The sequence below is a fragment of the Benincasa hispida genome, chromosome 3, assembly GCF_027475165.1.
Source record: "Benincasa hispida cultivar pf3 chromosome 3, pf3_genome.v1.1, whole genome shotgun sequence".
NCBI lineage: Eukaryota > Viridiplantae > Streptophyta > Magnoliopsida > Cucurbitales > Cucurbitaceae > Benincasa > Benincasa hispida.
This window is the reverse complement of record NC_143480.1, coordinates 45,246,427-45,263,170: the sequence shown is the minus strand read 5'-3', so window position 1 is coordinate 45,263,170 and position 16,744 is coordinate 45,246,427. Positions and strand designations below refer to the sequence as shown.

Here is a 16,744-nt window from a genome sequence, read left to right as displayed (position 1 = left end):
CTTCAATCCTATGTAGACAAATGCTACTTTCCTAGAAGAAGATCACATAAGAGAGCACAAGCCCCGTAGTAAGGTTGTGTTGAATGAACTTTTCAAGGAATCTACTGAACTTTTAACAAGAGTTGTTGAAGAAACCAACACTTCAACAAGAGTTGTTGAAGTTGGATCATCTAGTATGTTAAATCCACCTCAAATGTTAAGGAAGTCTCAACACAGTGGGAGGGTTGCGAACCCACCTGTACGTTATATGGGTTTAACAGAAATCTTAGCTATGGTAGTTGAGAAGCTGTTGAGGATCAATTGTCTTACAAGAAATTAATGGAGGATGTTGAAAAAGATGAGTGGATCAAAGCTATGGATGTCGAAATAGAGTTGATTTACTTCAATTTGTTTTGGGATCTTGTAGATCTATTTGATGGGGGTTAAACCTATAGGTTACAAATGGATCTATAAGAGGAAACAAGGTGTTGATGGGAAGGTATGAACATTCAAGGCTAGACTAATGATAAAAGGTTATACCCAAGTTGAAGGAGTGGACTATGAGGAGACTTTCTCACCTGTTGCGATGATGAAGTCTAACAGAATCCTCCTATCCATAGCAACATATTATGACTATGATATTTAGCAAATGGATGTCAAGACTACCTTTCAGAATGGCAATCTTGAGAAGACCATTTATATGGAGCAGCTTGAGGGATTCACAAATCAAGGTCAGGAGCAAAAAGTTTGCAGGCTTAATTGGTCCATTTATAGATTAAAGCAAGATTTTCGATCTTTGAACATAATGTTTGATACTGCAATCAAATTTTATAGCTTTAATTAGAATGTTGATGAGCCTTGTGTATACAAGAGGATTACCAACATTTCAGTAGCTTTTCTAGTGTTGTATTTAGACGATAGCCTACTGATTGGAAATAATGTAGGTCTACTGACTGAAGTTAAGAACTGGCTAGTGACCCAATTCCAAATGAAAGATTTAGGAGAGACTCGATTTGTTCTAGGAATTCAGATCTTTAGAGATCGCAAGAAAAAAATGCTAGCTCTGTACCAAGCATCATACATTGATAAAATGTTCGTCAAGTATTCAATGCAGAACACCAAGAGAGGTTTACTACCTTTCAGGCATGAAGTTATATTATCTAAGGAACATTGTCTCAAAACACCCCAAGAGGTGGAAGAAATGAGATGCATCCCCTATGCATCGACTGTTGGTAGCCTGATATATGCGATGTTATATACTAGACATGACATCTGCTATGTGGCAGGGATAGTCAGTAGATATCAGTCTAATCTAGGATTTGATCACTGAACTGCAATTAAGAATATCCTTAAGTATCATGGAGAATGAGAGACTATATGCCCGTGTATGGTTCTAAGAATCTAATCTTTACAGAATACACAAACTCTAATTTTTAGACTTATAAAGATTCTAGGAAATTCACATCAGGATCAGTGTTCACTCTTAATAGAGGAGCAGTAGTCTGGAGGAGCACCAAGCAAGGGTGCATTGCTAACTCCAATATGAAGGCTGAGTATATAGCGGCTTGTAAAGTTGCTAAGAAAGTTGTTTGGCCTAGAAAATTCTTAACTGATCTGGAAGTCATTCCAGACATATCAAAGCCCATCACACTTTATTGTGATAATAGTTGTGCTGTGGCTAATTCCTAAGAGCATTAGAGTCACAAATGCAGGAAGCACATAGAGTAGAAGTATCATCTCATCCGAGAGATTGTGTATCAAGGGGATGTGATCGTCATCCAGATATCTTCGGAGCATAATGTTTTTTATCCATTTACAAGGCCTTCATGGCCAAGGTGTTTGAGGGTCACATGCATAGTATGGGTCTATGATATAGGGCATATTTAAACTAGGGCAAGTGGAAGATTTGTACTGGGCGTGTTGTGCCCTAGTTTATTGATTTGTGTACATTGTATTTTAGTTTTACTTTTACATTATACATCCCACTAGCTTTAGATCAAGGGGGATATTGTTGGGGTTGATGCCCTAAATCTCGTAGGGTTCTGTAGTTTATAATTGTATTGTACAAACGTTTTATTTATGTAATAAAATATGTGATGTTTTATTTCAAAATTAGTTGCATTAACCGAAAATCAATAAACTAACATCCAAGGTTATCTTGTAGCTTAAACATGTATGTAAAGATATACAGGTGGATCATGTTTAAGTAATAACCTAATTGGTCTGTAGTAGATGGATAAAGTTGGTACCTTATCTTGGTGACACTACAAGTATGACCCGCTTTGTAGATGTTACAATTGTTGTAAAGTTCTACAAATGATCTGATCCTGATCATTCATGTGGAGACATGTGATGAGATATTCTATACAAAGGAGTTTGTATGAGATCGGACCACAAAATAACTAGTCTCATTATATAACGTCGTTCATAATAGAGACTTACATTTCATCAAGATGATCATATGTAACATGACCTGAATGCTAAGTGAGTTGTGAAGTCCTGCCTATGAAGGTGGTCATTTGATTTGTATGGGTGAGAGTAGCCAGATCACCGACTCAACAAGCCTACCATTTTGGGGATTCGTCTGAATGAGAAACTGAGAACACAACTACACAAGAAGGAATTCACTCTTTCTCCAACGTCGAGGTAAGTAGATAAATTGCTCACTTAAGGACTGATTCTGGGGTTTGAACAATGTGGCGCCACACCCTTTCCTAGTCCGAGAGCAGTTTGGTCATAGTTGGACTATGGTTTATTGTTCATTAGAGGGATCAATGGTACTTAAAGAGTTAGATGTAAGTACAGGGCAAAATGGTAATTTTGGCCTAACTGTACATACGAGCAATTTATGAAGGGTCATTTTATTGTTGACTAGTTATAAATGGACAAAAATATATCTGTAGTGCGAAGAGTGTAACTGTCGGTCTTTAGTGGAGTGCCCGGTAGTTAATGGATGTTGAATAATTTATTTAAAAAGTTTAATTACTTATTCATGAGGTCCCCCTGTAGCTTAATGAGAATTAATGAGAATAAATTTTTAGAATAATTTGAATTGTTCAAATTAATTGAGGAAATTAATTATATGTGATATAATTAATTCTACTTAATTATATATAATATAAATACTATAACTTATTTGATACATTATTTTAGAGGAAATAAATATTTCAATTTGATTCAAATATTCATTATATGAATTGGATTCATATAATTAAGTTTAATATAAATAGGATTTACATTAAATATCATGTATTGTTGAGAGAAAAAACTATAGGTTATATTGTATTTGATGCAATATTAAACTGTAGGTTATGTGTTCTATTAGATATAACATATAATTTAATATATATTATATGATAAGGTAGTTATCATATATTTATATGTTAAATTATCTTAATTTATTTTGAAAATGGTTTTGGGAGGGAGTTGTAACTCCCTTCCCCTTATTTCTCTCCATTTTAGTGCATGTGTTGAAGTAGTGGTGAATAAACTTACAAAATTCCAAAAAAGAGATAGAAGTTTTTCTCTGGAAAAATAGTTTTTTTCTCTCAATCACTTCCTCTCTTCCAAAAACCTAAGAGCCCATAATTCCTTAGTGACTCTCATCCCAATATAGAATACAGGAGGCTCTTTTCATGGTGGTGACCATTTAGATCGAGTTTGTTCGTGACAGATCCGGAGAAAGGAAATATGTGAAGAAGGGTTCTTCAAGGGTAAGTTTTCTCTCATCCTTATTCTTTCATTTCCCCTTTTTTTTTTATTTGCATGCTGTAAGTTTATGATTATGCATAACATTTGTATTCTGTAATTTTGATTATGTGAAAATAAATTTTAGATCAATCTCCACGTTTACGCTCAAGGACCATCAAAGGTTCTTTTAGATCAATGATGGTCGGAGTTGGCCAGTGGTAACGGGAGTTTGGCCGACGACGGTCACCAAGGTGATGGCTAGAGTTGATCGCTGGCAGTCGTCGAGTTGGAGACCGGAGTTGGCTGATGACGGTCGCAAGAAGTGGCAACAGATTGGTCGGTGGCTGTCGGAGTTGGTCGGCGGAAGTTCTCGTTGGAGGGAGGCGACCAGAGTTGGCTGCGGTAGTCACCGAAGATGGTGTTTTGAGGTTGGCCGACGTACTTCCTAGATTAAATTAAGGGAAAAAAAGGTGGGAATAACCCATGGGTTTGAATAGTAAACACTATTCAAACCCACGAGAAAACGATGTAGGAAGCCAGACTTCCTACATTCATGCCGCGACAAGGGTTTGGCTTAGGATGCCCAACCCATCCAATCCCAACCCTTGAAAGAAACACCCTCAAAGAGTTTCAATTAATTTAAATATAGACAGATAATTGCATTGACACCACTTTTATGGATAAAATAAGTGTATAGTAACATTTTTAGAAAATTGCAAATATAACAAAATCTATCAGTGATAGACTCTTACCAATGATATGATATATCAATGTTAGACCTTTATTAACGATATGATTTATCATTAATAGATTTCGAAAAAAAATTTAATTTTTGATATATGCGTACATTTTTTTACATTGTACTATATTTGAAGATATTTTAGATTTAATTGTTATATTTGTCATATGTATGTCTATGTATATATAATTCTAAGTTATTTGACTATTAATCTACAAGAGTTCAAATTGATTCAAACATATGCATATATGTATGTGTATATATAATTTTCTAAAAAAAATAATGAAAATAAACGAAATAGGAGCAAGTAATAGTAATAGACCTCTAATTTCAACTAAATATTTGTGATCACCAGACTTTCGAAAGCAATTGTCAATTGGGAAGCTCTAAGAAAATTTATGTGAAAAGGAGAGGGCCTTGGACTCTGGGGCTTTCCTGTATTATCATATAGAGAACGGCTATTTATTGTCTTTTAATCAACTCTGGTAACCTGTCATTTATCATTGCTACTAACTATAATATATAAATTATAAAATTTTCTCTGAGGATTATGATAAGATTTCCTTTATTTGTAAAGCTATTTCACTAAAGATATCTTAGAGTCGGGTTGTTTGACAATCATTATAGTCCACTCTATATTTTAGACGTTGATTATAATATTTAGTTCAACTATTACACGTATACAATAGATATTACTTTTATGGCTAATAATTAAATACATAACAAAATATTTAAAAAATTGTAAATATAGAATAATCTATCGATAATAGACTTCATCATTGATAAACTTCTATTAATGATATCGATGATAATATAGACTCTGGTTAGAGATATAGTCTATTATTGATAGTATTTGAGAGACTGATCTAAATGTTGCTATGTCTGTAAATTTCTTTTGGTGTTATGTTATATCTACTAATACTTTGGGTTTGATTAGTATATTTGAAACTGCTCCTATAATCCACAGTATCACTATTTCGAATTTCTCTTTATTTGAGTGTTTACTATTTGTTATAATAGAATTTAATATTTGTTACTCATCCCCTCTCTATTATCGTGTTTACTATTTCCTACATAAACACTATAAACATTGGCTAATATAACGGACCTATTATTATAACTCATTAGACTAATAATGATTCATTCAAACACTCCCTTATAATCTATTTTTTATGGAAATTTTAAATTTCATATCTAATATTACAAAATTCCCCCCCTTTTTTTCCTTTTAATATGTGATAAAAAAATCAAGTTTATCAAAATTTATATATATAACGTACGAATGGTGGAGATTGAAAAGGTAGTGTTCCATTATAATACTATATATTCACTCATAATAATACAAACCAAGTTGATTGAGTTGCAGAGCTCCAATGGCTTCCATCGACTTTTCAGCCATCCTTTTTGCATTATTTATACCCTTTCTTTTCATCATTTTCTCTCGTATTTCGAGGTGGAATTTCCATGGAGTCGTTCCTTGGAATTGGCCAATCGTTGGTATGACGCCTACTGTTGTTGCTCATATCAACAGAGCTCATGATCGTGTTACTGAAGTCTTGCAAGCAGCTGGTTCCACTTTCTTCTTCAAAGGCGTTTGGTTTTCAGGTATGGACTTCCTTTTCACTGTTGACCCTTCAAATATCCACCACATTTTGAGTTCCAATTTCGAGCGTTATCCAAAAGGCCCTGATTTCAAGTACATTTTTGAAGTTTTGGGAGATGGGATTTTCAATTCTGATTCAGATGTTTGGAAAAATCAACGCAAAACTGCTCATTCTTTGGTCCATGATGAGAATTTTCTCCAATTCTTGGAGAAAATTACATTGAAGAAAGTGAAGGAAGGGCTTGTTCCGATTCTTGAAAGTGTTTGTGAAAATGGTTCGGTGTTGGATTTGCAAGATTTGTTTCAGAGATTCTCTTTTGATTCAACTTGTATGTTGGTCACTGGCTTCGACCTCAATAGTTTATCTCTTCAACTCCCTGAAGTTCCTTTTTCCAAGGCCATGGATGATGTAGAGGAAGTGATTTTTCTTCGACATGTTTTCCCTAAAAAAATATGGGAATTTCATAAGAAACTCCAAATTGGACAACCTAAGAGGCTGAAACAAGCTTGGGAAATCATAGATGAAACTATCGCTAAATTGATAGCCTCCAAAAGGAAAAGCATGAAAAATCAAATGAAAGAAGAGGCCGATGAGCAAGGAATAGGAGTTGATTTGATCACATCATATATTACAAATACAAAAAACGATGACGAATTCTTGAGAGACACTGTTTTAAATTTCATGATTGCAGGAAGAGATACCCTAAGTTCGGCTCTCTCTTGGTTTTTCTTTTGTCTTTCAAATAATCCAATTGTCGTAGCGATTATCAGAGAAGAGCTTAAAACAACGATTCCAACGAACGAAGTTCGTGATCAATTGCGGATATTTTCGATTGAAGAGGTGGACAAGTTAGTTTACTTCCACGGAAGTCTGTGTGAAGCTCTTAGACTATATCCTCCCGTCCCACTCCAACACAAGGTGTCAGTACAACATGATATCCTTCCAACTGGTCACCATATAAATCCCAAAACGAAGATTTTGATTTCTTTATATGCATTGGGAAGAATGAGTGATGTGTGGGGAAAAGATTCTATGGAGTTTAAGCCGGAGAGATGGATTTCCGAAAATGGAAGAATCAAACATGTCCCATCTTACAAATTTTTGGCCTTCAATGCTGGGCCAAGAACTTGCCTTGGGAAACAAGTGGCTTTCACTGAGTTGAAAATAGTTGCAGCTGCCATTATTCATAACTATAATATTATTCAACAAGCAGGGCATAAGGTTGTTCCAAATGCTTCCATTATTCTTCACATGAAGCATGGATTCAAGGTCAAAGTTACAAAGAGATGGACTTGAAAGAAGCGAAAGAAAGATGAAGAAAATTACAAGTTTCTAGTTTTTTTTAGGTCAAATTTCATATGTCAGGAATAAAAGAAAATGTAAAGGATTTTAATGTTTTGGTAGTACTTTTTTATCGACATGGTTTAACGATGCTATAGACTTATATGTTCATTTGGACATAGTGTTGTCAGTTGAAGTATTTGTAATAATTTTAAAGTTTTTACTTTTTGGTCTAAATTGTAATAATTTTAAATAAATTAGTGAATGCTACTTTAGAAATTAATAAAAGTGAGAATTATATTTTGTTAAGTCATATTGCAATTTTTTTAAATCATAAAATAGATGTAAATATGTGTTGTATAACAAGGTTTAATGACTAATCTAAATATAGCTCAATTGGATTAGCTATCTTCCTCCACACATGTTCTCAACAAAAAAAAATATTAGAAAAACAAAGACTACATAAATCATCTACTGGTCTTGATACTTTCTACTTTTAGCATCTATTCAGATACAATGCAAATAGAATTATATATGGATTGAGCAAGAGAAAAGTTATTATTATTTATAAAGGACATCTTTGTATGAATCTCAACTGTTTTTTGTTAACACATGTAGATGTAGAAGATAAAGGCGTCCTTTTAATTAATTATGTATGTGAACATATAGATGTAGAATCCAACCAATCCAACCACGACTTTCGGAGAAATTTTTTTCGGAATGCATGCAAATTGCATCGACAGATGTTCGTTTTTGCTAACGTATATCTAATTTGCACTTAGTTTCCACGATGATCTTGTGTGAATAAAAAAAAAGCATTGAAAAAACATGTGTTGGCGAAATGGAAAGGTTTTGCATCGAAACAAAGTTTTCGAGATGATAGTTTTTTTTTAGGATGTGGGGAGTTTTGATGTCTTGGAGAGTTCTGATGTCTGAAAAGATGTATGAGAAGTTCTGATCGAGTATAATCGAGCATTGATATACGATACACGAAAGGAAAAGGACGGTAAGATATAAAACATATTCCGAAAATGGACCCATAAATAATTAAAATCGGTGAGATAAGATAATGAACCTCCAAACATTGAGATTATATAGGATATGAGGATATATGGAGGATTTTTGTCCTAATATCTCTCTTTCTTCCATTATTTCTTTTTCTCCCGGTTTCTTTTTGTCCTTTTATTCTTATCTTCTTTTCATTAATTATCCTTTCGTTATTATTTCATATTTAAATATTTATCATTTTTTCTCTATTTTCTGTATAGCTTTATATTTTATTAAATAAATAATGTAATAACATATTTTGTACCATTGTTTCTTTCTTTTTTTTTAATTATTCTTTCTTTATTTTAGATCTTGCTTGTGTAATGCTGATGGAAACATACCATGCATGTTTTAAAAGGAAAAAAAATATAAATAAATTCTATTAGTGAAATAAAAAAAAAATTGTGAAAATGCATGATTGTCTAATCCTCAACACACACAAATATTTACCAATAGCATCTTTTGCAAGTAAATTAATGGTTGTCTAAATTTTACAAAGTTTGTCAATAATTTACAAACTAATCCTATAAATTATTAAACTAATTAAGCATTTTCATTACTTGGGAGTAAAATTGAGATTAAAATCATCAAGGATTAATTGAGCATTACCTTAAAAACGTTAGGTTAATTATACAAAATGCTCAATAGTTTACTTAATTCCCAATCTGGTCCTTAATATTTTAAAATTCTAAATTTTATATTAAAGGTTTTCAATTATGTTTTTCCTCTAACCGAAATTGTTCAAGTTAGGATCGTTTGATAACGTTCATGTTTCTTGAGATCTAGAAACAAGAATATGTTTTTGTAACTATTTCTATTTTTTTAATTAAAAATATAAATAAAAATTTATTTGATAATTATTTTTTGTTTCTTGTTTATTGTAGTTTTTTTTTTTTTTACATTTTTTTCTTATTTTAAAATTTAAATATAATTGGAAAAAAAGATGGTTTTAGTCCCTGAATCACAAGCCATCTCCAAATATCAATCCCCATGCCTCCAAAAAAAAAAAAAAAACTACTATGGCGCTCTCGTCTACTACGACCGGCCAATTCCACATCATGGCTGCCCCTTGGCGCCATTTCACCGACTTCCTCACCTCTCCAACTAATTCAACCTCTCCAACTAATATAATTTTAGATTAGTTTAAATTTGTCGTTTTTATTATTTTAATATAATTAAGTTTAAAATAATATAAAAAATTTGGAAGATTTTTTTTTGAATTTCGAAATAAAGATTTGACTAAAATTATAATTTTATTTAATTTATTATTTTAATAACTTGATAATTTTATTTTATTAGGTTTTGAAATAGAATGTTATATAGATTTTTTTTCACTTTTACTAATTCAAATTAGGGTTTTATAAACATATAGCTTAAATAAATATATTTAATTATACAATTGTAGTCTAATGGGCTATTATTTTATACAGAAATCTAGTTCAATTCACTATTTAGCCCTCTTTACCATTCAATTTTTATTAAAAATGTGTCTATATATATTAAATAAGAAAAATAAGAAAAAATTTCACAAATAGAAAAAGTGTCAAACTATTTGCAGAAATAACAAAAAAAAAAAACACTGGGAGACTTCTGTCAGCATTTATCACATATTATCAGTGATAGAGTTCTATCAATTTCTATCACTGATAGACACATATAGATTTCTATGAGTCTCTATTAAAGAAGATTAAGTTTTGCTATTTTGTATAAATAGTTTCCCTTATTTTTCTATTTTCGAAAATATCCTTAATAACATCAACAATAATTCAAAAAGAAGCATATAAGAGATGTTTCTGTAGTGATCGATTTACGACTAGGAGAAATTGACGAAAATAAATGAAATCTCCTAAAATAAAGAAAATATGTAAACAAAAAAAAGGAAGAAAGAGAATTAAAAAAAGATAATCCAATAAATAATAATAATTAAAAAGAAAAACTTCGAATGAAAAAAATAGAAAAAAGAGAAAGTGTATTTTAACATATATTATTGTAATTAAATTAAAGGCCTGTTTGGAATCACTTAGAGAAATTGTTTTTCAAAATTTCATTTTTATTTAAACACTTTTGATTAAAAATAACTCTTTAAAATAAAAATACACAAGGTGTTTGGCAACTCTTTCTTAGAAATAATTTTATATACAATTTTGTTTAGTTTGTTATATACTAAAAGTGTTTTTATTAATATATTCCAAAGTTGACAGATGGTGATCAAAGTTTAGCTGAAGTAGATGACCAGAAGTTTGCCGACAGGGTTGTTGGAGGTGGTTGTGGTGGTCATTGGAAGTGGAGGTTGAAGTTAGCCGAAAACGACCGAAGTTTGGCCAGAGTCAATGATCGAAAGTTCACCGACAGGGTCGCTAGAAGTGGTATCGGAGATAGTCGGAGGCAGTAGTCAAAAGTAGTAGTTGAAGTTGGCCGACAATAGTCGTCGGAGGTGGGCAAAATTTAAAACTTCTAAAATTAAATTAGAAAAGAGAACTATACCACGTAGATTTGAGTAGTATTTACTATTCAAACTTAAAGAAAGAGGGCAATCCCAACTAAAGGTTGGGCTTAGGATGCCTAACCCATCCCAAGCCCAATGCTTGAAATAAACATCCCTTAATAAAGTTTTTGATTTGGTCAATTTAATTAATCATTCAATTTTGCTAAATAGGTTTAAGAGGTCCTTATTCCATTATTTAAGTATTTTCTTTATTATTTTAAAATAATTTTAAATTTTTAAAAATATATACTTTTTATCTCTCATCTCTCTCTTCCTATTGTAAGTCATCTCTCTTCTTTCCCTCCTAATCATCTCACAATCAAACCGAGAAAATTTCTAATACTACATTAGTATGGAAAATTTTTCTATACTTCCTCTATAGTTGTTTGTTACAATAGTAGCATTTAAGAATTAATTATGTAGGTCCATGAAATAAATAAATAATAAATTAATAAATCATTTAATCACGTGTCAAATAATGAATTGAAGGAGTTAGTACTAGTATACTAGATTTTGTTGGGATCAAACCTAATGCATTTGATTCATCTCACAAAATCAACTATGAAACTTGCTTGAAAATTAAAATTCATATGCAGAATTGATTGTAATTAGGAATAGGATAGGTGAGAAGTGGCCAAGATTGGGACTTGACAATAAAATTCAATGATAGAAAAAGCAAAAGATGGATTTTGTGGTTGCTGGAAATTTTTTTTGCCCATTTCATAGATGGATATGAGAAGATCATTTTGGTAGATATATGGATTTCTAAAAGATTTTAGTTCATTTTTTATTTTGATTTGCATTGCATCACTTAATTGTCCAATTAAATTCAAACTTTATTTATGGTTTAACTTATATTTTGAGTAGTAAAGGATAAAAATTGTGTGAAAATGGTGTTTATTAAATGGTGCTCAGATCATATTCTCAAATTATCAATGGTGTAATTTATAGTTCAGATTATTTCATATTTAAAGTTATTTTCTTGTTAAAACAGTTTTGTGTTTTAGTCAAATTAGTTATTTTTTAGAGAATTACTCAAAAATATTTATTTTTTAAAAGCGCTGGGTTAGATTTGTTTTCTTTAAATCTTTAAATAACTCTTTTTTATTATGAATATTATAATAAAAAATAGATATTCATTGCTTATTGTGTGAAAGGCCATGTGTTAGTTATTTATGTTTGGTGTACATGTAAAACCACATCCTATTTGCCAAATTCCACTTCCACCAATTTCATATTTTCCAATTTCATGATTTTGGTTATTTTATGTTTTAGTTATTTTATTTTATAACTTTAGTTTTTATTTATTTATTATTATTATATAAAAATATTTATTATATTATATTTTTCATATACATATTCTCGTTGTACTCTTCAATTTTCATAACACGTTATCAACACGAGCTCCTGTTGTTTTCTCCGCTAAAAGTAGGTCTTAAAAGTATGTCGGTTTTTCTCTATTCATTATAATAATAAATTAAATGTTATTTTGGATATTTAGTACATATTAAATTTCTAATATAAATATAATATTTTGTGATAGTGTTGCCATGACAAACCTTACAAAATTAGAATTCACAGCCCTTGACATTAATGACAATAATTATTTGTCATGGGTGCTCGATGCCGAAATTCACTTGGATACTATGAACTTGTGAGAAACAATTAAAGAAGAAAATACAACATCCAGTTAGGACAAAGCAAAGGCTATTATTTTTCTTTGTTATCATCTCCACGAGAGATTGAAACTGGAGTCTCTTACAATAAAAGAACCCCATGTCTTGTGAAAAAATTTAAAAGAGAGGTATGATCATAAAAAAACAGTCATTCTTCCTAAAGTTCATTATGAGTGGATGCACTTGAGGCTACAAGATTTCAAATCAGTAAGTGATTACAACTTCGCATTATTTAAAATCAGTTCAAAATTGTGGTTATGTGAAAAGAAAATTACTGATGTTGATATGTTAGAGAAGAGATTTTCTATATTTCATGTCTCGAATATGCTCTTGCAGCAGCAATATCGAGAGAGGTTTTAAATAGTATTATGAATTAATTTCATGACTTCTCATGGCCGAAAAAAATAACGAGTTATTGATGAAAAATCATGAATCTCGATCAACCATAACAACACCATTCCCTGAAGTGAATTTTAATAATAATCGTGGTCGAGGTCATGGTCGCGGTCGAGGTCGTGATTGTGACAGAGGAAGAAATAATTTTTATTTTTGTGGTGGTCGTTCTAATCATTTAAATTTCAAAAGAACCACACAAAATGATGATCACAAAGGAAAAACTCCACAACATAAAATTTCAAAGATTGTTGAAAATAAATTCTTCTGATGTGGAATGATTGGGCATTGGTCATATACATGTCATACGTCAAAACACTTAGTTGACCTCTATCAAGCCTCCCTGAAGGAAAAAGAGAAAAATGTGAAGGAAAATTTTGCATACTAGGATAATGACATATTTGACCCATCTCATATAACATATTTGGATGTGGCAGACTTCTTTGAATCTCCTGAAGAGAAGATCAGCACAGTTGGTGGCACATTAAAGGTCTTTAGTGATTAAGCTTGTCGGTTGCAACCGACATTAAAGCCTTTTTTTTTTTTTTTTGAATTCTTAACCGACATTGAAGCCCAAATCTGTCCGTTTTATTAATTATTGTCCATTTTTTAAAGTTCCCTTGCCAAATCCATTTTTTCGGTAAAAAAGTATAACATGAAACATCATCATCGAACACTATGGCTATGACATTATTCATGTATGGATTGTAAATCTATTACATTTAATCTACAAATTCTGCTATAGAATTATAATTTAAAAGGCGTACAATAATTCAAGTCTTGAAAACACAAATTATAAGTAATACAAAGATTATGATTTTACAAGGGCAACAGAATCTTCTGTGTAAGGGCAACACAAATTTATTTGTCTACAAATTTGGGAGGGTTTGAGAGATTAAGAGATGTAATATACGTTGTTGAAATGGACTTTATTATCGGGATTCTTCTTCTTCAGCTCATCCAGCAACTACAGAAGAATTGGAAAGATTTAGAATTTAACTTCAACTTAACAAGTAATGTGCCTGAGATTAAGACTTTAACCTCAGGCAGACTCTGATCCAAGGAGAAAAATTAATATTATAACCATAACCACATTTATATAATCATATAAAAGGCCAAATGTTAATGAAACTTCAATCTGTCACGCACATTGAAACGTGCTATAATGTAATCAGAATACAGAAAACAGAAGTGTCAACTCATATGTAACAGTAATACAATCAAGATAACCAGCTTCTGTCAGATTGCAAAAGTAATCTCCATTCAACAGAATGAATGCATAATCTGATTATATGAAACAGGTTTAGCCAAGTAAATATACCTTATCCGGTGTCATGCCAAGCTCTCTCTTGAACACTTCACACACTTGATTGTACGAGGATACTAGGCATAAAACTAACCTACAAGAACATAAGGACTAATTTTCAGTATGAAATCCAAAGCAACAGAAGTTTCTAGGTCAATATTAAACTGCATACCTTGAAACAGGAGGACAATAATGGTGTCGAAGACTATCAATTTCCCAAAGTGAACTTCCTGTACCAATAATTCTTGTTAACAAGGATCAAAAGGAAAAAATAAAAAAAATAAAAAAAAGACAACACTTACTCGAGGCGCTAGATTTAATAGGATCAGTTTCCTCTAGGGTTGGCAATGGGGTCGGGGCGGGGCAAGCGAGAGGGGACTTTATGTGCGAGAGCAAGAGTGGAGGTATGAGCGAGAGCGAGAGTAACGAGAGTGGAGGTATAAGTGAGAGCGAGAGAGAGACGGATGGACTTTATGAGCGAAAGCTAGTGATTTGGGCGATGGGGGAGGGATTTGGGCGAGAGGGGAGGGATTTGGGCGGAGATATATATCTAAATATATAAATAATATTTATGAAAACAAGAGAATTTGATGCACAGGTTATAGAATCTATCTATAACAATTAGATTAAAAACAGTGCTACCTTCAATCATAACCAATATATTATGATTTCTTTCTTCCGAGGGAGCATTAGCTCGACATTAGATTTCATTCTCCGAAGTAGAAATGGTCTCAGTATTCCATGCAGTTTTGCTACCATCTGCAGGATTGGAATATCTGAATATGGCACACATATGTAACAAATGGTGCTGGAAAAAAATGTCAAAAGAATTACCAACCTGGGCTTTTCTGTTCTCTTGTGTTTCTTCTTTTTCTTCAGCTTGACACTTTCCAGAGACACATGAACTAACAATGAATCAAACATCAATAAAGTCTTTCTCCAAATCTCTAATGCTCTATTAGTCCTCTCTCCCCTAAGAAGTACAGATGAATGACGAAAAAAAAATGTATCACATTACCAAAACTCTTAGAACTTTGTGGTTTTTTTAGCTGGTTTATATTCAGAAACACTAAAATGTAGCCAAATATCTGACCTCAGAAACAGATTCAAATCCTTCATATTACCTCAGAAACATATTCAAATCCTTCATTACGGCTGGTGACAATCTGCAAGGAAAAAGCTCAAACCTAGATTAAAATTGACGCGAAAAAGATCTAAAAAAGGGGGAATGAAATTGCAGATTGAATTATCTCAGAAACAGATTCAAATCCTTCATATCTCTACCGATCTCTCTATTCTTTCTTCAATTTATTTTTTCAATCATCGTTGGAATCTTCTCAAAGTATCGACTATGACTCTCGCTGCTTGTTTATCAATGGCATCGGAAGTACGAAAAGATGCAAAATCGATTTCAAATGGGTACTACATGGACTAGCATTGCCGACCTATCTACGAGTTCTGCCATTTCTCGTTGGTTCCACATATCTCTTACTTTTCTACCTCAGAAACAGATTCATCAAGTAGGTGTTTGAGGGAGTGATGATCCAAGAGATTAGCTTTTTTTACATTTTTGGTCGCCATTTTTGATAGCTTTCAGTTTCAGTTCTCTTCGCCATCTACGAAGGTTTGTCTGAAATCTAAGAGAGAAATGAGAGAAACAAAATGTAACCTAATATCATTTTCATAAGAAACAAAAATTGGGGGGGGGGGGTGGGGAGATGGGGGAAATAGAGTTTAGAAAAGGGATAAATAGGTAGATAGGGATAGAGCGGAAATGAGAAAAAAATGGGGGGGGGGGGGGGGGGGGATGGGAATGGGTTGGATTGTACAATATTTTTTGTACAAAGAAAAACCGAATCTTTAATGTCGGTTTAAAACCGACATTAAATGTATACCTACAATGTTGGTTTAAAACCGACATTAAATATTCGCTTTTTTTAAAAAAAAACAAAATCGACATTATACATCTGGTTTTACTTTTCCCAACCGACATTAAACCCCAAAATTCTTGTAGTGTAAGTGTTTCTTTGACTTTGAGAATATCTGAATTTAATGTTGTTTTTTTTAACTATCTTCATGTTTTTTTTAGTAACTTTTCTATATTTTAAGTGTTTTTTTTCTTATTGTAACTATTTTCTTTTAATGAAGAAACATGGATCATTTTCATATATTGGTTGTATAAAAAATGAGCAAAGAAGATCTATGTCGGCAGACAGTACAACTACACATACAATACTTACAAATAAAAAATACTTTTCCAAATTGACAATGCTGAAAGCAAAAGTAAATACAATATCAGGTTCTGCAAACTTGACCGAAGGTTTTGGAAAAGTAAATATTATTTTGCCTAGAGGAACAAAATTTATAATTAACAATGCATTGTTCTCTAGTCAATCAAAGAAAAGTCTTCTAAGTTTTAAAGATATACATTGCAATGGTTATCATATTAAATCTGATAGTAAGAATAATGTGGAATATCTATATATCATCTTCACTGTCTCAAATGAAAAATGTATATTGGAAGAGTTGTCTGCTTTATCTTTT

At 31.9% G+C, this 16,744-nt stretch overlaps 1 protein-coding gene and 1 long non-coding RNA gene across 2 annotated transcripts; one reads left to right on the top strand and one right to left on the bottom strand.

Moving 5' to 3' along the window:
- The first annotated feature begins 5,682 nt into the window (after positions 1 to 5,682).
- LOC120073828 (alkane hydroxylase MAH1-like) lies at positions 5,683 to 7,602 on the top strand. Its single transcript, XM_039026693.2, has 2 exons — positions 5,683 to 6,013; positions 6,119 to 7,602. Exons 1-2 carry the CDS (start codon positions 5,782 to 5,784, stop codon positions 7,306 to 7,308), a joined length of 1,422 nt encoding a protein of 473 aa, XP_038882621.2. The 5' UTR covers positions 5,683 to 5,781; the 3' UTR covers positions 7,309 to 7,602.
- Positions 7,603 to 13,607: 6,005 nt separating this feature from the next.
- Positions 13,608 to 15,843, bottom strand: LOC150037301 (uncharacterized). The gene is made up of 5 exons (XR_016528757.1): positions 15,039 to 15,843; positions 14,843 to 14,959; positions 14,373 to 14,430; positions 14,216 to 14,294; positions 13,608 to 13,861 (listed from the first exon to the last, which is right to left on the bottom strand). It is a non-coding gene; the product is annotated as an uncharacterized LOC150037301 (long non-coding RNA).
- Between the last annotated feature and the right edge of the window lie 901 nt (positions 15,844 to 16,744).

Bases quoted from the DNA above. Each gene is read 5' to 3' on its own strand.
- LOC120073828 (XM_039026693.2), top strand. From the start codon at position 5,782: ATGGCTTCCATCGACTTTTCAGCCATCCTTTTTGCATTATTTATACCC. The intron at 6,014-6,118 runs GTATGGACTTCC...ACATTTTTGAAG, and splicing joins CAAAGGCGTTTGGTTTTCAG to TTTTGGGAGATGGGATTTTC.